Source organism: Wyeomyia smithii, chromosome 2 (assembly GCF_029784165.1).
Source record: "Wyeomyia smithii strain HCP4-BCI-WySm-NY-G18 chromosome 2, ASM2978416v1, whole genome shotgun sequence".
In the NCBI taxonomy this organism is placed as follows: Eukaryota; Metazoa; Arthropoda; class Insecta; order Diptera; family Culicidae; genus Wyeomyia; species Wyeomyia smithii.
This window is the reverse complement of record NC_073695.1, coordinates 32,363,702-32,386,807: the sequence shown is the minus strand read 5'-3', so window position 1 is coordinate 32,386,807 and position 23,106 is coordinate 32,363,702. Positions and strand designations below refer to the sequence as shown.

At 37.8% G+C, this 23,106-nt stretch overlaps 2 protein-coding genes across 2 annotated transcripts in view; one reads left to right on the top strand and one right to left on the bottom strand.

Annotated features, from left to right (window-relative positions):
* LOC129724858 (RYamide neuropeptides) overlaps positions 1-19,278 on the top strand; it is a 54,825-nt gene extending 35,547 nt beyond the window's left edge. The window contains exons 2-4 of the mRNA XM_055680099.1: positions 16,765-16,986; positions 17,934-18,177; positions 18,241-19,278. Coding sequence (XP_055536074.1) covers positions 16,836-16,986; positions 17,934-18,177; positions 18,241-18,316 — 471 coding nt within the window. The 5' untranslated portion in view covers positions 16,765-16,835 and the 3' untranslated portion in view covers positions 18,317-19,278. The remainder of the gene's footprint in view (positions 1-16,764; positions 16,987-17,933; positions 18,178-18,240) is intronic.
* Positions 19,063-20,053, bottom strand: LOC129724855 (ARL14 effector protein). Its single transcript, XM_055680098.1, has 2 exons — positions 19,915-20,053; positions 19,063-19,852 (listed from the first exon to the last, which is right to left on the bottom strand). Exons 1-2 carry the CDS (start codon positions 19,915-19,917, stop codon positions 19,307-19,309), a joined length of 549 nt encoding a protein of 182 aa, XP_055536073.1. The 5' UTR covers positions 19,918-20,053; the 3' UTR covers positions 19,063-19,306.
* Positions 20,054-23,106: the final 3,053 nt, after the last annotated feature.

Sequence of the window (23,106 nt, the reverse complement as noted above, 5' to 3'; positions counted from 1 at the left end):
GTGCATTAAATTTCACTCGAGCCTTAGGAACTGATAAATTCCGGGCATTGAGAATTAAGCTGCTAAAATTATCTAATGCTCTGTTAATGTCAGCACTATTTTGTAAAATAATATCATTATTCAAATTTTCGATCGTAGAACGATATCTATCCCAATTAGTCTTGTGATAATTTAACACAGATCTAGTGGGATTTAAAATAGTTTCATGGGAAATAGAAAATGTTATGGGAAGATGATCAGAATCAAAGTCAGCATGAGTTAATAGTGAGAGTGTGACTAGTGTCACCACAAATCATACATTTTGCAGCCATATTTCGAATTCCATGACCATAGACTTGACAATTCCGACATTGCGTAAGATTATGGATTCCTCCATGTCTCTTGAAATTTTCCCATTTTATTCGCACGTTAAATAAAACACGTGCTTTTTCCAAACATTTCAAATTATGTACTTTGGTACGATCAAAATGTACCAAGTAATTTTCCTGGTGTATTCCAGTTTGATTAGTTTTGGCATTTGCCTTTCGTTTCATCAAAATTACTTGGTTGGGGGCAAAACCAAGTGATTCTGACAAACAATCTTTAATTTCCTCAATAGTTTGATCATTTGAAAAACCTTTCAAAACAGCCTTAAACGGTCTCTCGTTTTTGGCATCAAAAGAATAAAATTTATACATCTTTTCAGTCAAATACTGTAAAAGATGTTTATGGCCATCAAAAGACTCGGCCAAAATACGAATTTCGCCTTGGCGGCCAATCTGAAAATTTACTTTCACATCCGACAGAAATGATGAAAGTTCTGATCGAAATGCTTTAAAATTTGCTACAAATACCACAATAGGTGGAACTTTAACCTTCTTCATAACGGCTTTTTGCTCAGTATGAGAAGTTTGGAATTCTTGATCCCCAACGGAAGAAAGAATATCATACCTGTAAGTCGAAACTTCAGTGTCACTTGGAGGAGATGCCTCACGTTTCCTTGAAGCCGCATCAAAGCGAGCTTTTTTATTTCTTCCAGGCGTAACTGGAAACCTTCACTACACTTTCACTTCACTATAGAATTTAAGTAGAAACATCTCAAACCAAACACTAAACACTCGTTAACGTTAAAAACAAATTTATTACTTTGCGTTTCAACAGGTAGTCTTTTAAAAAAATTGTCTGTTGAAAGCGAAAAACAAAATTTTAATATCTCTCGGTAGTCTAAGACTTAGCCTCGAGCTGTTGGTAAAATGCGACCGTACTGTAGGACAGTTCAAGTCGATCTGATTCGTCTCCGGAAAATTTACCGATAAAAACATTGTGAACAATACATTCCAAACTACCCAAATGTTAAGACAAAAAACGGAATGGGTAATTTTCTACAGCGTTTCTCCAGTGATGATGTTTGATGTGGGCCCAGGATTTGTTTTCCTCATCTTCATCTTAAAGAGAAAACAGTTTTCTTCCCTCTTAACAACTGTGAGCTTACATTCAATGTGCATCACACCATCTGCTGTAGAGAGAGCGCAAAGTAATAGTTTCTCTAACGAAAAATTTCTCCTAATTTGACAGAGCAAAAACCCAGTGAAACTCTTGTAAATTGCTCATCCGCGCACGCAAGAAAAGTGAAATAAATTGCTCGGCGATCAACTGAGCATTGCGTTACTGTTCTCATCGCTCTGGGGTGCGGCAAAAATAGTATAAAATCGAACTTTCTGCAGAATACGCACCCATGGTGAGTTGTGAATCTTCCTATAATATTAAATTCGAAAACGGTTAGGATGTGGCTTCAACGTGAACCTAAATGTTATGATATTTGGCCAACTTCTCTTCTAGTAAAAAAAAAACTACTCCCTCTTAAACTGAGAGAGCAAACAAATGTTTACCCTTAACACACGATGATTAAGAGTGAAAAGAAACTCTGCGACTGAAATACTATTCGCCTAAATGTGGATAATTACTCACTTTTTGTGAGAGAAAGTCTCGTTCTCCAAGGGGTTCGGCAGGTAGAGAAGGAAATTTGAGCAAAAATCAAGAGAACGGAAGAAGCCTGTGTGGGACACCCTTTATTACATTGGTCAACAAAGGTGTGGCCCAGAGCTCAAACTAGAAAAAAATGAAGGTTTATAGGTTTTTAGCCATTCCTGTGAACACTAACATTTTTTCAGAGACTTAAATGAGTTTTCTCGTAAACATAATGTTGAAGCGACGAACCCGACGAGCAATTACTATGCGACACTCTCACATAGAGGGATTTCTACACTGGCTAGAGCCATCAAATTTCACAGTAATGCCTAAAAAGCAATTATATTTCTAAGGCAGCTATTTCGAGCTTTAGGGTAGCATTTTTTCGCTTTTGTCGACCAGTGTCATCGACCGGTACAGTTTGATTCGCTCTTCTACGTTGATTTTACTTGAGAACATTAGCAAATCTAGCTGAAACCGTCCCACTGGTAACACGAGGTTTTTCGTAAAGGATGTTTTTGTGTCTAAATGAAATGAGGAACCCCGCTTTGCTTAGTCCATATTGATGGACCCCTCGAGCACCAAGAGGTCAAACGGATTAGAAAAAGTCGTATTTTTAGCAATTTTTGATTTTTTTATTGATTGATTTGTCTTGCTTTTGTCGTCAAACTTTCTACGAACAGCACATCGTTTTAAAAAGAAATAATGGGGCTTTTTGTAGTAGCAAAAACTGGTCGCCATCTTAGATCTCACCGGTATCTTGCATTTCATCAAAAAACGGGGCTTTGGGCAAGTTTGCAATCACCGATTTCAAATATGATACCACCATTGAAAAGCTGCGGAAAAATGCTTCAAGATTCATTCATAAAATTGAATGAGTAACAAGTTTATCTTGCCATTCAAATCACTTTTCGAAATCGAGCTTCGAACAGTTCAACACATGACGCGCAGCCAATATCAAAGCAACGCAATATATTGGGAATGTGGGGTGTTTGTACGTGCTAAATAGTTGCCACTGCCTGTATAGATGAGTGGAGACTTTACACAGATTTATATTTCTATTGAAAAAGGCCAGCAGAAACGTCGGACAATTCCACTAGACTTTGTGTATTTCTTTTAACGTAATTTATGTTTTGTAAGTTTTTTTTATAATTTAAGTTATATTTCTAAGTAATAAAAACAATAATTCTAGACTTGTTAGCTTGTTATTCCATGTTTATTGCCCCCTGTTAGTGACCACGTGGTCTTGGAGCCACCCCTACTAATTTAGCGTTGGCACAGCTTGACTGATTCCGAGAACTTTGTTCTACGCGCCCTGGCTTGGTTCAATTAGCGGGTAGATTTTTTTTGCTTGCTCAGCGCACCCGACATACTTTATACGCTAACAAGGTTACTGATTAAACTGTAAACCGACTTGATTAATCCCATCTACGTTGGTTTATTTACCACTTACAACTATCCGTTCAGCCATTGATGCTTGATGCGCTGCTGTGGGGGAAAAATGCAGCAGCGTTCTGTTCGAGGACGAGGTCGGAGAAGCCAGCGAACATTATTAAGCAAATTTGAATTATTGCATCAGATTACGCGTGGTAGAGAAGTTATTACATTCGCGGGAAACGTTTGATCTTCGGCCGTATGCGGAGCCAACGCAAATGATAATGAATCCTTAAAAAAATTACTGACTGACCTGACGAACTGGCGTGGGTTAAAGTTGGTTGGATGGTAAAAATTTACAGTCTCCAAAATTACGACCCAGTATTTTATTCCGAGCTGATAATTGTTACTCTGTATTTTTGCGATCATCCATCATCGTTTTTTTTTGTTTTGCTTAAAATATTACTGATTAGGCGACAGTAACGAATGGTTTCTACAATATTCGGTAGATACCACTAAAAATATGATGAAGCATTTGACATACATACTGGTACCTTGTTTGTTCCCTTTACTAGTAATTTATTACCTCCATAAATTCACCATGGGCACTAACGTATGGGAGACAACAAAAGGGATAAGCATTTTCAGAAGTGTAAGCGAGCGTTACCGAAAGTGTGTTGTTCATCGAGATAATGGTCCCTACAGTGCCAGCTAATCAGGCTAATCGTGGTTTTAAATTAATTAATTTTAACTTTTATTGTCAGTGTGCTATTGCAGGGTGACAATGGAATTATTCGACCTGGGCAACCCACGTCGAAGCCAATGTCCGAAAGATCAGTGAGGATTATGTCGTTGTGTGATTTCCAGCCACGATGGTCAACGGACATGTTGTACGAATCCTTTAACGGTACTCATATCAATTTCCGAAATAAAATCCAACTGAAGCTTACATTTTTATTTCTTTCATTCTAAACCGCTTACCCCGCTGCGGGGAACATTCGAAAAGCGAATTATTCCGCCGTTTTTTTTTCTAATGTATCAAATATCGAAACACGAATCACAATTGAAATTTACTTTGAAATGAGTAACAATCACTTTCCCTGTTGCGCGTACCGCGATGATGATCATTCTCCAAACTGTCTCGTAGAAGGTGGATGTGGGAGGTTGCAGGCAGAGAAATCAATCGCTTCGACAAATGGTTTGTCACAGTCATAGCGTGAGATTTGTAAGAATTTATATTCAAGTGCCACCACCCACTTTCCAGCCGCACAGCGCCGTATAATCGAGCGGGAAATCGGGCATTATCCCATCAGCATGAGGTAACACGATCCCGTGGCTATCACCAATTGTACTGCGGTAATGTGGAAAACCGTTATTATTGTGTGTATGTGCAATAGCGGAACGCCGGAAAATGGGTGATGTGGGAAATCGTCACCGCGCACACAGCGGAGATTCCGTAAATTTATAGTGCTTTGATTAAACGACACAACGATGAGCACGGGAATATCGGAGCAAATGCTATGCTCTGATATGATGGTATGATATCAACGATGGTCTATCAACGGGAAATGACGGACGGAAGTGCTACGGATGCGGTATGTTTAAAAATACCCAACACTTCGAGCATTAGATCGATGACTATAGCGGCTGGCCGTGTGTGGTCTGACTAATAAACGAACAATCACTGAAGGCAAAGTGGCGTGAGGGTAACAAATCATGTACCTGGAATATCATATGTTAAAAGATATTCCTGTATAGAACCAGGTCCACCGGTTTTCAAAAATATTTTTATGATTAATAACTTGAGGTAATCTTTTCAAGTTGCATTTATGACATGCGTTTTTTAACGTTACTGCAGTACATTCTGTAGAGAAAAATGAGATTGAAGCAGTCACGTTTGGATGTGAGATTTCAAACGAAAATGACGTATGTTTAATCATTAAATGACTAAAGGAATTGATTCTCATATCAATGTGATAATGAGATTTGTGAAATAATTTCGAAAACGAATGAAAGTATTTCTAGCTCAAGTGGCAAATCGGGTTATCTCGGATATGTTTAATTGGTATGAAATTTTTCTGATATGCTGGGTTTTTCTTATCATATTAGTTCGATTGATCAACATGACGTCAAAATAAAAAAAAAATGTTTTCAGACAAAAAATAAACTGAAAAAAGTGCAAAACTTTAGTTAAAGTTAAACATTACCCATAAGGTATTTTCAAAGTTGTTTTTTTATAAATCGAAATTCAAATAATGACAAAAGTTAGAGAAACGATGTCAACGGATAACTTTGAAGAAACTATCCGAAGTATAGGTTTAATATGTCGAAAAAAAATATTTGAGAACCTGCACTGTAAATAGTAGAAGAGGATATTTGTTAGACATGACCACAATGGTAACGTAGATATACGACAGCCTGCTTTATTTCAATATGTTTTTGCAATAGGTTTGGGAATACACGGTAAATTTTAAGTGCTAATTCTCTTTCAAGTCTCTTTTTTTATTAACTGATTTGTAATCTTGAAGAGAAACGTTGATTTTGGGTTGCACACACTGCAAGCAAGCAAACAAGTCATATCGATCACACACACACACACACACACACACACACACTACCGGCACACTCACTTCTGATACCTACCCAAATAACTGAAGCAAACTCAGCGCAACAAATTTGAAAAAAAATTGCTTACAGGTTCGGATATGTTCATCAAGCAGACGGTATGAGCAGTAGGGAAAGCGAAAAATAAGCGGACTGGAAATATGATACAGATTTGGAAAAATGTACCGCATCCATAATCGCATAATTGGTCGAAACACCATGCCGGAGACAGGGAGATTGCGGGTTCATGTCCTGTCGGAATGCGGTATATTTTTCCAAATCTGTATCATATTTCCAGTCCGCTTATTTTTCGCTTTCCCTACTGCTCATACTGTCTGCTTTATGAACTTGTGTGTTAACGGGTAAAAGCCGTTGTTAAAAATAGAAATTTAGTTCGAAAAGGTTCGGATTTCTTTAGCAATGCTGTGCATTGCTGCTGTTCGTCAGCTGTGAAACGCAGCGATCGAATGAGTCGCCTGCTTAGCTTTGCTGTGTAAAAATCAGCTGCTGCTCTGCCGGCTGCGGGCCAAGGCAATTTCTAGTAAAAGTCAACCATCATTTTGCTGCAGTAATCGGTTATGCAATGAAGACTAAATTTCTGCATGTTGGCTTTCATACGTGACTACTGAGAGTCAAACTTCTGGAAAACGTACCTTTGTGGACTAGAGCAAGTAAAACCACAACAACAACAAACAGGTTATAAAGCTAGATCGGTTTTTTATTTGGTACCCCTATATATGTTGCCGTAAGACGTAACTCTACGTCAAAAATTGATTTCGAAAACATCTCCAAACTTAAGCTTTTTAAATACAATTCAATTCAATTGCTCTTTTGAACATTTCGAAATGGGCACTATCAAGGAAAAAAAGGTTCTCACAAAATTTTTCACATTTTCAATATTTTTGAATGAAAACTCATACAATTTTTTAAAGCTATTCCTTGATAACTTTTCGAAAAGAGTATACAAAATTGCCTAGTTTAGTTTTTTCACAGATTTCGTCAAATTTTCGTGCGTAAACTTTTTTCCAGGTAATTTGAAAAACTAAATGTTTTAATATTGAAGTCGCTTTTTATGCGTTTTCTACGACCCGGATTTGAGAATTTACGTAGTTTACATATATTTAATTTGAATCCTTAAAGATGTTATGTCCAAAAGAGTTTTTATTTGATATAAAATTCAGATGGAACATTTGGAAACTGACTAAAAGGACTGAAGTTTTTCTTGACTCTTTCAAGAAAAGCTCTTGTTTGTTAACTATTCCCGGGTTGACCGGGTTGAAGTTACTTAGTTATGACTGACTGAAGGTTGCTTCTCCGTGATGCGTTCGAGCCACTCAAGATGAACAATGAATCAACTGAAAGAACGACTGGGATTGGTAATTCCTTCTCACAATGTATCATTCAATGATCCGATTTTTTTTAGACCAATAACGGCGCCGGCCACGTCCTTACAGTCAGGTGGGAATATCGTCGGTTTCGTGTAACAACGGCCTGACTCAAAATTTTTCCATTTTGAAATTTGGATGTCAAACGATAGCAAATACGGTTTAGTTTCATTTCACAAAGACTTGCTTCAAAATTCACAAAAAAAAAAACAGAGTTATAAGCTGATGTGTCATTGCAATTCAAATGCTCCAAAGATGGTAATTTTAAACGCTGATTTTTCAATCCCGTTTCTCTCGAAATTATGAATTTTGTGTTGTACCAGTGCCACACGAAACCTACAATGAGGAAGGAATGTTAAAATGTAGCCTTTACATTGTTAGAGACCGATTCTACTTCTGCATCCCTACAAAAATCACGGAAGTTAGTGGGGTGGGTTTTTGATCAGGATTCACTTTGATAAGTGATAGGACCACAGGCAAACAGACGTGCCTCTTCGAACAAAAATCGTGAAAAATCTTCGTTCTTATTCGAAACGTTACACTCATGCGCCACCATGTGAGCTTATTACCTATTATCTTATTTTCGTAGAACGGTTTTTGTCTTTGCTAATGGGTGTGCACGCTTGCTTAAGTCAACACAAGCGGCATTATTGAAGGTTTTTGTCTTTGATAATAAATATACACGCTTGCTTATAGCGACACTAGCGGCATTATTGCCCACTAAGAAAAATTTCAAAATTATTTTTTTTTTGGTCGATGAAATCGTCATCGAGTGGCACGTCTCTTTGTCTGTAATATTACTGTGATTTAATTGTGATTTAACGTAAGATTAATGAAAATGAATTGTAAAATACACTAAAATCGCTTTTTACGCGGGGGACACGTGCCGCGTAAAAGCATACTGCCTAAATTCCGAAATCCGCGTAAATTCCGGGATCTGCGTAAAAAAAACGCGTTAATTTCGGAATCCGTGTAAATTCCGAAATCCGCATAAAAGAAAAAAAACCGCGTAAATTCCGGAATCGGAAAAATAGCCGCGTAAAAAATGACCTTAGTGTATTATGATATACAAAGAAGATCTCGGTTGACTGCCTTCCATAGCTTAAATTTTCAAATTTTGAAGTAAGGAAACGCGAAAAAATAATAAAAACATTTGGATATATTATATTGCGTTCCCAAAAAAGCGATGAACTTTGGAACTGGAAACATGAGTTGAAATAAGTTATAACAACAACATTGCAGCGCTTGCACAGACGTGTCGCTCCTTTCTACAACCATTCACCGTATAAGGCGTCGTACACAAATTACGTAACGCATGAAAGGTGGGGGGGTTGAGTCTGCGTTACTTATTGTTACGTAGGGGGCAGGGGTGGTAGTAAAGATAGTTACGTAACTGTGATGTTTGCTCGAAATTCAAAATTTCGGAGGGGGGTCAGGCTGATCAGCGTTACGTAATTTTAGGGGGGGGAGTCATGTCGAACGTTACCTATCGTTACATAGGGGGGGGGGGTATCTGAAATCTAGATTCTTAGCGTTACGTAATTTGTGTACGACGCCTAAAGACATTCAAACAGATCATCCACGCGTTCACGGATCTACCATAACCACGAACGCTGTCAACATAAAGTCAATCTATGAACAAAAAAAAGTCAATTTATGAATAGAATTTCAACAGAAAACATGAAACTGCTGGCATAACGCACGTAAAAGCAACATCGACATGAGAAAATATCGTGTATTCTGCCCAAACACTTCGTAAAATGGTCTATACACGTTTGCCTGTATTTGTCCGGGAAATGTCACTTATCTTCATAAGTAAACGCATAAAGAATGCATGAATGACATGATGATCAATAAAACAGTAGGAAAAAAACTTGATATTGCAATCCACACACGCTACATTTTCCTTCATTTTCAGTGCGGCGTAAGATAGGGAGTCGAATATTTTTCACTGGGTATGAGCTCGAATATCAACAAATAAAAAAATCGATACAATAATTTGTACTTATCCTACTAGGGGAACTGCTCCATTATTCATCTCATTAAGCCGATATTCACGAAGAATGCACGGATTAGACACCAAATTTTCCCGAAATCATTGAACAAATAAACAAAATATGCTTACGCGCTCTTATGGAATCGTTCAGCATTGTATATTTAGTAAACTTAGCTAGATTTATCCTAAATTTCATAAAACAAATCATTTTTCACAACGCTTCCATATCCATTTAAATTGTTGCATATTCGAGCGCTTCTACAAACTCCAGTAACCACTCACACCAAACACATTAGTTTCAGCAAAAAAACTGATGAATAACCAATTGAAATTGAAGCTACCCTTGTTTTTTGAAGCAGCAAATTCTGGAAGGGTACGCAAGTACTTCACCGAACATATTACGGTTAAGTAAAGCAGGTATTAGACGAAGCAAATATTTGCTATTTTTCAATACAGATTTTATTTTGTGCAAATAAAAATCGTACCAAAAATAGCAAATATTTGCGTCGTCTAATACCTGCTTGAGAATATAAGACCCAACACGCTAAGTTATACTTACGAGATGTATTCAGCAAATCAATTAAGAAGTATACACAGTTATATTATTGCAAAAAAAAAAAAACTAAGAGCACGGAATTCAGCGTATATTGGTTTTGACAAATACTCATTAGGTTCAGAAGTTCCCATTATTTTTGAATTGTGTGGAATTGCATTTTCATTTGGCAAATTTAACGTTTGAGATGAAAAAAGTAGACAAAAATTGCCATTTTTCATGGGTTTACCTTTAATTGCACTGACGAAACTACTCATGCATCATCAATCGTAGTAACCCATGAGTTAGCAAACAAATTTGACACCTCTATCATTCAAACTGGTCAAACTCTAATGTCGAATTCGTTTTTACGGCAGGACTATACCGTCCCGGACTACAATTTGCAGCTGAAAAAAAAACACTCTCCGAGCAGTTGCAATGGTGTGCGTAATACCAGAGGTAGCTGTCACTTTTGTTTTGGTCATTATCGCTATTGTTTCTATGTCGCGTTTGTGCTACTGTACGAAAAATTCACCAATTTACTGAAAATGACAAAATAACAAAATAAAATATTTTTTTTTTTGTTTTTGACACATATGTGTGAATGTGTTGGTGTCTTCAAAACTGCACTCTGTTTCTTTCGCGGACTGTCCGGGACAGAAAAAGGGTAATCCGGGATAGTCCGGAAAATGAAAAAAGCAGCAATAGGACAAAGTGTAGTCCGCGGGGTAGCTACACCGCAAAAACGAAAACGACATAACTGTGATGGCGAAAAAAGTGAAACTACTCCGTTCAGAAGTGTGCGCGTTTATAGAACGGTACCCCGGCGCGTCAAAAAACGGACATCGTGCGGCACTGTGTGGACGCCGCGTATTCTCGTTCCGGCATCTACAACATCTTGACACTATTGGACAACGATCAGAGCATCGAAAAAAAGCCCGGTTCCGGACAGCCAACGACCCTGAGCGACAAGAAGCTTCAAAGGATGCTGAAGAGGAAAACCGAGGAAAAAGTGGCTGAATCGCTGCGTGCACTTGGCCGAGAGGTTGGTGCATGCGGTAAAACAGTGAAAAAGTATCTGGAGAACATGGACATACATGTCAGGAAGCGGCAGTCCCGGTCACTGGTCTCGGAGCTGCAGGCAATAACGCAGCGACAGCGGTTGAATAAGATGAATACCTTAGTCGATTTTCCCTGCGATTCGCGACGTGGCAGTGGTGATGGACGACCAGACCTATCTCACCCTGGATGGCGACGACTGGCAGGGTACTTTGTATTTCACTTCTCCCACGAAGGAAGTGAGCTCCGAGGTGAAATTTATTTCACACATCAAGTTCCCCAAGAAGGTGCTGCTGTGGCTGACAATCAGCGAGAAGGGGATGTCAGAGCCGCTCTTCTTTCGCTCCGAACTGGCTGTGAACGGGAAAATTTATAGTACGTAGTACCTGCCAGAAGTTGCGTCGTTCATCAAGAAATACCATAAGTACGAAGACACGGTGTTCTGGCCAGATTTGGCGTCGACCCACTACTCGAAGCGATCGTTGGAGGAGATGGAGCGGCTGAATATCAATTTGGTACCGAAGTAGGCGATACGCCCAACGTCTCCCAGCTGCGTCCCATCGAGAATTTCTGGGCAAACTTGAAGCGCAAGATCTATTCCAACAATTCTAGTACTTTTAGCTTTTTTAAAACCATTTTACAACACTTGTGTTACTTTTGGTTGCATAAATTTCAGTTGAGCACTTACACGTGTTTGAAGCGATGGCTATTCTAAGTTTGAGTAAGACTGCATCAACTATTAATGCCTATGGTAATTCTGATTATCTCAGATTCTTTGTCGACTGCTTGTGTAATAGTTTTAAAAAAATAACGAAGAAGATTTATCTGTCGTTTGCATAAAAAAAAAAACGTTTTTAACCCAAGAAATAGGTAATAGGCTCTATTAGCGTCAGGTTTGTCCAATTAGCGTCCGGGGGGCTTATGAAGTCATATAGAACTAATCTTTTGCAGTAAGTTCTCTGCATTTTGAAGAACCATTATACAAGCAATTAACGATCTTTGATCTTGGATTAACGATCGTTTCCCTGACGATAATTTTTTTTCCATGATGGGTATTTTCGTCACTGCGACCAATTTTGCGATATTTTGTGACATTAACATGACAATAATAGGTAAAAACTGACGATAATAGAGCTGGTACCCTAATACAAATTGTGTTCACGTAAAAAAAAAATATTTTTTTTTATTTGCAGAAATATAAACTTAATATGAGTTAGGAGGCATTGAATACCTAAGGGCTGAAGAAATATTTTTTAATTGTTTGGATAGTAGTTGCAGATATTTAGCTGGAGCTTGGCATGAGGAGGTTTTTAGGGCAAGAACCCCATTAAGGTTCCTAAAAAATAACCAATAATGGCCGAATATCATCCAATATGGGCCTTTCTGGAACCAGAATTAAGCCGAGAGGTTGGAAATGGATTGCAGGCACCATTTTGGAATTCAAGATGGCAACTCCCGGTGCCTGGAAAACAACCTAGAATGTTGAAGTTCCATCCCATATGGACGTTTCCGTAATCGGGATGATGCACATAGGAGTAAATCAAGTAAAAACCTGATCAAAAGTCAAAAAAGCAAAAGTTTATTAACCATGTTCTGCATAGCCTCATTTTGAAGTGTGATACCTACTGAATCTTTTGACAGCTCATGAGCATCCGAAAGTATTGTTAAACTTTGTTGATTGATGAAATTTTAGTTTTCTATTGTTGCATTCGATACCGTTCCGTTCACTGTTTTTCACCGTCCACTGTTTTTCAAAACTATCAAGTGCAACGTAGTGATTTATAATCAAACCAACTATGGTTATTGTCAAGAAAGGTTAGTTTAATCAATCTGTGAACTCAAAAGACTTATGAGCAGTTTTGATATTGCCAGGGGACATTTGAATAAACACAAAAATGCTGTAAATGAGATTTTTTACATTTTTACACCAGATGGTGCTAGTGTTACTAACGTAAAGTACTGGAATCATCCAAACGATGGTTTTATTGAAAATTTGTTCGACGTGTTATGTCTGTTAGTCTGTGGTAAAATAAAATATAAAAAAACGGTCAACTTTTTCGTCCAATGCAATGCAAATGTTTCGAGTGAATTGTTCGTACACGGACAATGATGATAATACTAGTGACTCTTGAGATTATTCTGAGTGCTCAGATTGATTAATCGTTATATACTCGGCAGGGTACCCGGGTACCTTTTCAGACTTCATTGCTTTCAAAAACAAGGATAACCTTAACTCAGCCAGCTGAAACTTATGGAATGCTCTTAACTAGTAAAAATAAACCATTTTCCATCATCAGACTGTTTATAGCAAAAGAAGGGGTCGAAGGGGAAGGCTTCGTATTTTTTTACCCCATAAGTACTCGGCAGGGTACCTGGGTACCCACAAAATGAAATTCTTCTTGCTTCTTCATTTCTTGGCCGATTTTCGATCTTGGCCTGTCAAGAGATTGGAAAATTTGTCTACTTTTAGAATTTACAACCGACATGAACCAGTGACCACATCTGGTTCCTGTAAATACGGATATTCGAAAGCATGTTCCGGTGAGACAAATTAGTGCAATTGTCAATAGAACCGACCAAAATTGGTACCAAAATTCGTGAAACAACTCCAGGAGTTGATTTTCATTCATTTTGATTCCATTTGATAAGTTGTCCAAAATGGCCATTTCGGAGCAGATTCCCGATCTCGAACATGGTCCTGAAGATCCGGATTTGCTGGAGCCATATGGGGACCCATGGCTCTTGAGGTCGCGTATAAAAAAATAGATATATTTTCCAATCTTCTGACGGGTCAAGATCGAAAATCGGTCAATAATTGAAGAAGTAAGAAAAATTTCATTTTGGTGGGTACCCGGGTACCCTGCCGAGTACTTACGTGTGTTAAAATTGCCGAGTACATAACGGTTAATAAACATATCAATGTTAACCCCGAACCACACTGATCTGAAAAAAATAGTAGGAGGGTGGTATTCCAGACACGACCGCATGACGTTGACTACCGTATTCTTGTATTCCATTGAAACAAATAGTAGAGGGAATTGCAACGCTTCTTTTACAAAACTTCTGTAACAAAATTTCGAGGCACCAAAAGGTACCAGTTGCCAATTATTCTCGTTTACTGGTTAGCCCGTCCAGAATTCCAGCCATTAAAGTGTTTTGCAGTAGCCATTTACTACTAAAAGCCACCAGCATTACGGGTGAAACCGGCACAAGATGACCGGTACTATTTCGTTTTTCCTCCGTTTAGCTGCTAACACCTAGCGTCCGTATGTAACCGGTACGGTTTGGTAATGAAACTGATGGGGTGAAATGTTCGAACGATACGTTTTATACCAAGGCTTCGTCAGATAATTAGAAAGAAGGAGGGGCTACATAGATGATGAAATGGTAGAGACAAATGTTTATTGAAAGCTGCGCCGGCCGCTATCGTAATATTAACATCAACACAAACATGCATTTTTGCAAGGTTTTTTCCGCTAACAGCAGCATTTGGTGAAACAGAAAATGAATTAGCCGCTTCTGTAACAAAATTTCGAGGCACCAAAAGGTGCCAGTTGCCGATTATATTGTTGTTTTCTGGTTAGTCCGTCCAGAATTCCAGCCATTTAAGTGTTTTGCAGTAGCCATTTACTACTAAAAGCCACCAGCATTACGGGTGAAACCGGCACGAGATGACCGGTACTATTTTGTCTTACCTCCTTTCAGCTGCTATCACCTAGCGTCCGCATGTCACTGGTGCGGTTTTGGAATCAAAATGATGGGGCGCCGGCCGCTGTCGTAAAATTAACACCAACATAAAGATGCATATTTGCAAGGTTTTTTCCGCTAGCAGCAGCATAAACATCGGAAACAGAAAGTGACAACAACAATAACAACAAAGTCAGATCGATTGTATCCGTTAGTGTCGACTGTGCTTGGGAAGAGAGGTAGTGATTGGCTGCGCGGTATGATTTAGACAATCGATATTAATTACCAATTTTTCAATAGTGTATCTCAAACAATAGTTTGTTTTTGTTACATAAATTTAACCGTAAAAGAATTTCTGATCGATTGATGCCAAAACCTCGAAAACCTGATTAGAGATGGCTGCTAAATAAGCGCTCAAAACTTGACCACTTTTCCCTGGTTTTCCCTGGTTGAATTACTAGATTTTCAAATTCAGGGGCCTAACTTCGATATAGACGTTAGTCAACGTCAAAAAGGTATATTTCATTCATAAAGGCTTAGCCTAAATTGTAGAAAAGAAACTACCATTGAATCCGAACTACATCATCAGAAAAGTAACAAATCATTCAAAGGTGGTTCTTCCATGAAGATTTTCAGTCACAACTATTTATTATACTATATTTTCGATCCATTATACGTTTTCAGTCCAAAAATCCTTAAAAAATAATTTTGATCAGGTTTGATGTTCTATGTGCTCCACTGTGTGATGCATAGAAACCAGAAATCGACTCGAAATCGAAATTGCCAATAAGTATTCATTACCAGTATTTCCGGAACCAGAATAATGGCAGAGGTCGAAAAATGATTCTACATGTCACTTTGAAATCTAAGATGACGACTTTTGGTTTCTGGAAAACAGAATTTACAGAATCGAAATGATGCACAGGGCCACCATATTATTTTCAGAGAGTTATTTTTTTTAGTGTTAGATTAAAATTATTGACATAATCTGCAATAACAATCATAAAGTTTATATTTATAAACGAAAGAAATTGATCTTAGGTATTGTTTTGATACAGAGAAACAACCAGAAATATTTTTTTTAAATAGTCCTTCAAGGTGGCATTTCCCGTGAAAAAATAGTTCCACTGTCAAGGATATGTGATTGTTTCTTGACACTTTCTTGAAACAATTGTTAGCAATTGACAATGGAGAAGTACCTGTTGATATTTTCGCTTTATTTATTTCTTTCCCGCAATATTTCGGCCGCTAAATATCGACCAAAGAGAAACTCATTACGAAATTTTCCGAATATCGTTTAGAATCACGTGGACCATGATTGAATTCTATCTTTCGAAACGAAATTCTTGAAAATCATCATATTGAATGAATAAATCAGTAAATTGTAAGAATAATTACGAAGAAGTAGGAAAGAGTAACCAAATATCAACCTTCGAAACCTGAACTAAAATTATGTAAAGAAAGAAGAGTTAAAGTAAAACATCTAAAAAAAAAAACAATATATTACAAGCAGCGATACTTTAGAGTAAATTCAAGGGCGAGGACGTTCAAGGGCGGAATCGTTCAAACGATTTGCCTTTTGAGCATTAGCGTGCCCAATAACCGAATCGTCATGCATTTGTGGCTCATAAACAAATCTCAGGATTAATCTTTGGAAGTAATTGGATTCAATTTAGAATGTTCAAAACTAAAATAAAGAAAAAATGAGTGGGGCGAAGTTTGCCGGGTCAAACGTTACCAGCTGTAAAAATCAGTTTGCTATCTCCAACACCATACCATATTTTCTAACAGCTGTGGTGACCTTTTTTTCCTGTACTACAGCTGTACTCAATAATCAACAGACTCAAAAAAGGAAAATTTTTACAAAAAAGCATAACCACGCGCTCATGTGACGGGAGACACGTATAACCTGTAGAATCCTCGTGTGCATTTCGCCATCCCGCAATCGCTCACAGTAAAGCCATAAATTAAAATATAGGATGCAATAAAGCCATCTCAAACTGATTGATATTCTTTTTTGGTGCTGCATACGTGGATGCGACGCGTATAATTTTGCAACAAGAATATAATCACTGAAAGATTATACAGTTACACACACAAAAAAACGAACACCGCCAGATTTATAAGTTAGTGCTCAGGTTGATCGGTAAACATCTTTTCCAATTTGTTTTTCATTTCAGCATAGCCCATCCTCATTTGCCGACCTCATCACCTGGAATAATCTGCCCCCGAGCGTCGGGTTCCAACCAAAATGAATCTAATTGCACGCAGTCAATCGCCTATCGTTTATACGGCCGCACTGATCCTGCTCAGCATAGTCCTGCTGTTGGCGGTGGGTGACCACACGTGCAGCGCAGAAACGACACTCGAGTCCAACGGTCTGTTCGGTGCCGATGCCAAACGTAAGTGTATATCAGGGAGGGATTTTCCCGCCGTAAGAATTAACGCGATTACACGCGAAGCGGTAAAGAATACAGAGTCGCCATAACGTTTAGTTGTTGGTACCAAAATAGGTAGAAAGCTTTTGTAAAGCAGACACTGTTAAATTTTCGCTATCATCACGGATTTTGACGAGAGACTAGGTTCACTTGACGTTTTTGTACTCGGATACAGTCTCTGGAAAAGTGCCGGTAATCATGTACATCTTGCTGATAGTGGCCTCGATTTTATAGCGCCAAAATAATTCTGTTTAATTTAGTCAATTATGACTAACCATGTTGTTTAGTTGAAATAGCAGACGTTGTCCTAATAAGTCCGTTTCTGAAGTGTTTTTTTTTTTAATTGGAATTTAATGTTGAGCACACAAATTCCAGACAGGTAGTCAGCCCGTAGTTCCTTTAAAGCTTTTTTAGGAGACCAGAGAACTATCGCTCAAATTACATGCCGATTTTTCACGTAAATTCATCTATTTTAAGGAAAAAATTGGAGAGCAGCTCCTAAATTTTATAAAGAAATAGAACTTAAGAGGAACATACAGTTTAAGTTCAATTTGAGTACTCAACATCCATGTTTTTTTATTAGTTCAGAGCCGTCCTTCCTTGATTAATTTTTGAATTGTGATTAACAAAAGGATAAAATTATACGTAGAACTTTTTCGAGGTTTTTTTCTCATCTATTTTTTCGAGGTTGTTCCAAAAAAGTTCGTAAACTAGCATACAATTATTAAATACTCAAAAAAATGTAAATTAAAATTAAAAAATATATCTGAAAACTATCAATAAACATCAAATTTCATCAATTTGAAAGGTTTCTTGAATTTTTTGATAGGACAATAAACACTACTAGTGAAAACCGCAACTTTTAAATTTGTTATTTCATAGTACAAAACCTTCTTATCTCAAACTTCCAGATGTCGGTGATAAGCGGCCATTTTTTGTTGGCAGCCGCTACGGCCGGTCACAAATGTACGGCGGTAAGGAGCTTCGGCAGGTTAACGTGGTGCCTCGGAATGATCGTTTCTTCCTGGGGTCCCGATATGGCAAACGCGCCGACCCGCTGACAAAAGAATTCGAAACGGATAACAACAACGGTGCCGAACTTACCTATCTCGCGTGTTTGCACACCGGTGTGTCCAACCTCTATCGGTGTTACGGGTAAGAAACTATTTTTTTTATTCAATATTCAAGCGAGCAATAATTAAACTATTTAAATTTTAGAAAAGAACGGGACACCCCCGGTAGTGGCCAAACCATCCAGCAATATAACGAAAACCTGGACTCCTCGGATCAATAAAGAAGTTTAACGCGAACGCAAAGTCAATTGCCTCCGAATGCCAACACTATCCGTCACGCTGCTGCTATCAAATCGTCAACATCTAGAATGCATGCTGTCATGAGAATTGAGAGATGTTCGGGAAAATCCATTTAAACGTTCGATTCAACTCACTCGGCAAAAATTAAATTGTATGAAATTTTCATGAATTCGAGAATTCAAACAAATAACAAGGCTGGGTAATTTTTGCCCAGAGAGTTAGAATCATCTATTTTTCCGCAGACATTAAACCTGTTTCCTAGTCCAGAATTAATTGGGCTTCAAAATTTATGTATAGATGCAAAAACTTTAAGAAAATTTAGACCGTTACAGTGGTTTTAACCACCTAATAAAGCTCAACAGATTTTAGTTACAGGTTTGGTTATAGTACGTGCTTTCCTTCAAACATTTATCCTAATCGAAATTTTTTGGAACTGTTCAATTTGACGAAACTATAATACATTTTTTTATGTAACGCCAACGTTGTTTTCTTATCGAAATTATGCATGCGATATTTTTGAAAATTGTTGCAAATCAAACGAATAAACAAATGAGCCACTGAGCATGAGACTACAAATACACTGTTAACAGCATTTGTATGTGATTTTAAAGTTGAAATATAGTAATGGCCCTCCTATGTGTGATCATCTACATAATTCTATCATTTCCATTCAATGCAGGTTGATCCCTATCGGCACTGTTCTTGTTAAGGTAGACTAAATAAATCATATGATAAAAAAATGCTGTGTAAATATATTTTACGTTCCAAGAAATGTTCATTCTTCATATGTTTGTTTTATAACACGAATCTCAACTCATTGTACTCGAAGAACATCCGCCCAACAATTTTGAAATTTCTACAATCTACCATATTTAGAGGGACAAAAAAGCTTCTTTTTTGGTACATATAAATACATTTTACTCACAATCCCTAATACATCTCACATGAAACATATATTACTTTAAAATAGGTTACTTTTTCATCAGCAGTTTATTCCTAATCACCAAATCTTTCGCGTCATGTTCGATCGTCTCGTACATCCACTTCCGATTCACCCGGCAGTGCGGACCGCAGCGGGTACTTCCGCAGCACTGGCAGGGAAAGTGACAACCTGGGCAGCTCATATCAAGGCAGTCGCACATATCGCGCCCACTCTCCCGATGGATACCTTTGTCGGAGTATATACCGGTGTTTTTGGGTGCTACCAACGAGGTGGTTTTTCTGTTTAACTTTCGTTTTTCGCGCCGGGAAGTCTGTGGATTGAAGTTGGCCAGAAATTTCGGATCCACCTCTAGCTTCTTCAGCTGTCCGGCTGCTTCTTTGCAGCGTGATCGGTTCGCTATCTGGTTGGAGTTGCGTAGATTAGCGGACACAGGGGTATTGGAACGCTCCGACTGTGGATGTGGAGACGAAGACGCAGATGATATGCCAATGCGCTCCGATTCACGGCTGCCCTGCTCTACATGCTGAGGCTCGTCGTCGGAAGACTCGATTTCCACGCATTCGTCGTCCATCATCTAGAATGAAAGATTTAAATAGCTAACCAGTTGCTCTTTAAATTATAATCACTTTTACCAACCATTGTTTAAAACTTTAAGTTATAGCTTTACCGGTTTCGTTGTGATTGGCGTAAATCCAAACACAACAGAAACCCGAGAAAAACTTGTAAATAAATGATGGCTGTCAAAACGAGTTTAGCTAGCAGCCGTGGTCGATATCGCCCACCAATCAAGGTACCCACCTCAATCATGAAATATTTCATGTTGGTGGATGGCATACGATGAGGTATATATAGGTGAGGAAGAAAAAGACTTTTGTCTGTATTAGCCACCCTTTTGGCATCGTGCCATGTTTCAAGGGCTAATATCTCAACATGTGTGTAAACGAGATAGCATATCACCGCTTCTTTTCATACATCTTTATCTTACTGCTGACAGCGGGCCAAATTAATTTGAGCCCAGGACATGAGTTCGTTGTCATTCACTGTTACTCGGAATAGGGATGCCAAAGGCTCGGTATTAGCGGAGGACAACCCGAAAAAAAATTACGATGTATTTTGCGGTGAAAACAGTAAACGGACAATGTTTTAATTGTGACCATAAAAAATAAGATATTTTCACTGTAAGCTTGAAAACGGCTTTTGACATTGCAATGTTTTAACAACGTTTCCTGTTGTTGCTTCTACCACCGACAATATTTTTACCATGAAAACATTTTCAGTGACTTCTGAACATATGACAAAAATGCCTGAAAAAATGCTGTTAAGATACATAACAACCCCCCTTTTTCATGGTAAAAATGACAAAAACAATGTTTTTTATTGTTTTGGACAATGATTTTTAATGTAAAATTGATGTATTTACCACAGACTAACAGACGTATCACTGGAACCTAGCTCCATCGCCACAAAAAAACGTTCATTTAAAATTTTCAATCGAATAACAATCATCGCGCGAAAACGTCGTCTGGGGCGCTGTCATGCAATCTCATACATATTTTATAATTCCCCATTTGACACATGCAGTAACGCTGGCGCTGATGTCGAAATACATGACGCAGCGCGAACACGACAGCAGAAGAATGATATTATTGAAAATTTGTTCAACGTGTTATGTCTGTTAGTCTGTGGTATAACTATGTACAATTACAGCAACTTTTAAATTTTTTTGATGTTATTTTTTTTTCGGGAAGGCGTGACAAGAGAAACCAAAAATCATCCAAAGTTCTGTCAAAGTAAGAGCCCTCTCTGATTGGTCGATTTTATTTAGTGCACTGTAAATTTTTTTTTATTAGACGGTATCTAGGGGCCAAACAACTTTATTTTTAAGAGAAATATTTCCGAAATATTATACAATATTGGTGGATATATTTCGATATTTATCATATATCTGTCACATTCATATCACTCCGGCAGACTCCGACAATAATGTGCTGTCAAGGAGTTATGATATAGGTAGACGGGTGCCTGAAAATACATACAATTTCGTATGGACCATTTAAAACGTAGCTATGGCCAACATTTGAATGACATTATCTTTTAAAAATTAAATTGCATAAACAAATTTATCGGCTCAAATAAAGATTTCATACAGTTTTGTAATTTTTATGTGTTTTTTTTTAAAAGAAAAACCAAATTCTTAAAAAATCACCCTTTACATTGTTATACCATAATTGACCTACGTTTTTCATTGTAAATACATCAATTTTACATTAAAAATCATTGTCCAAAACCTTAAAAAACATTGTTTTTGTCATTTTTACCATGAAAAAGGGGGGTTTGTATCTTAACAGCATTTTTTCAGGCATTTTTCCCATATATTTAGAAGTCACTGACAATGTTTTTCATTGTAAAAATATCGTCGGTGGTAGATGCAACAACAGAAAACGTTGTTAAAACATTGCAATTACAAAAATACAAAAAGTTTGCAAAACTTGTGATCCCGATTACTTCCGATATATAACCATATTCGGCCATTTTGGACTGTTTTCTAGAAGCCAGAAGTTGCCACCTTGTTCTTTAAAATGATGTCTGGGGTCAATTTTCTGCTTGTGGGCATCATCCCGAACATTTTAAGCTGTTTCCTGGAAAATAAGTTAATGTATTCATTTGTATAGGACCCCATTCCTTTTTTTAGAGAAAGAGGGCCGTCAAACTATTATAGAAACATTCCTTGTACTCAAAAAACCCTCATGACCTGGCGATTCGTTAGTATGGTATGGTAGCTTCCTTTCTGAAAGGGGGGTGGGCATCGAGTCATCATAGAAGTATTTCTTGCTCCTAGAAATCATCACATGCCAAATTTGCTTACATTTGCCTAATTAGTTCTCGAGTTAAACAGGAATGTATGTTTCATTTGTTTGGGAACTCTCCCTTCTTGAGAGAGGAGAGGTCTCAAACCATCATGAGAACCTTCTCCGGTCCCAGAAACTCCTGCGTTTAAATTTTCATGCCTATCAGTTCAGTAATTTCCAAGTTTATAAAAATCAGACGAGCAGAACTACGCTTTTATGTTTAGATAAATTTTTCAACGTTTTGGGCTTATGCTCTTTCCAGAATGATTTCGGTGCCGCTGGAGATTGTTCTTCAAGCCTGGACCTGGGAAGATGACATGTTCTGAATCTGCATGAATATATGGTTTCAAAAAAAATGTTTTAATGTAACATTTTTCAATTTTACACCTGATTGTAATATTGAGACGGCTGTTGAGACAGCTGTTGCCTCTAACGGCACAGCACAGCTTAATGTACCGACATGAGGTCAGTGCGTCTTGAACTGTCCTACAGGTCAGACGTTTTTTCGGTTGCTTGTGGACTGGTCTTTGACTGCCTATAGCTTCAAAGTTTGTGTTTTGTCAGTGTGTCTTTTAAAGACTACCTGAAAGTTATTTCCCATCAGTCTTTCTCAAGACTACCTACTTTTGAATTTAACATTTGTTTTAACTTTTTTCGTACCACCTGAAATGGCTGGACGGAAAAAGAAACCTCGCATCGCTGCGGGGAGGAAAAGAGAGGCATCTCTTTCTGACACTTCGAGTGTCTGTAGTGACAATCCTTTTGATATTTTGCCTGAGCAAGAAGCTGGTGAAATGGAAGTTATTAATAATGAAACTATACAAAATATAAAATCTTTGAAAAAGGAGAAAGTTCCACCTATTGTGGTAACTATTTCTTCTGAATTTAATATATTCAAAAAGGAACTTTCAACGTTTGTTTCTGACGTTAAAGTTACCTATCAAATTGGCCGTAGAGGTGAATGCCGCTTATTAGCCGA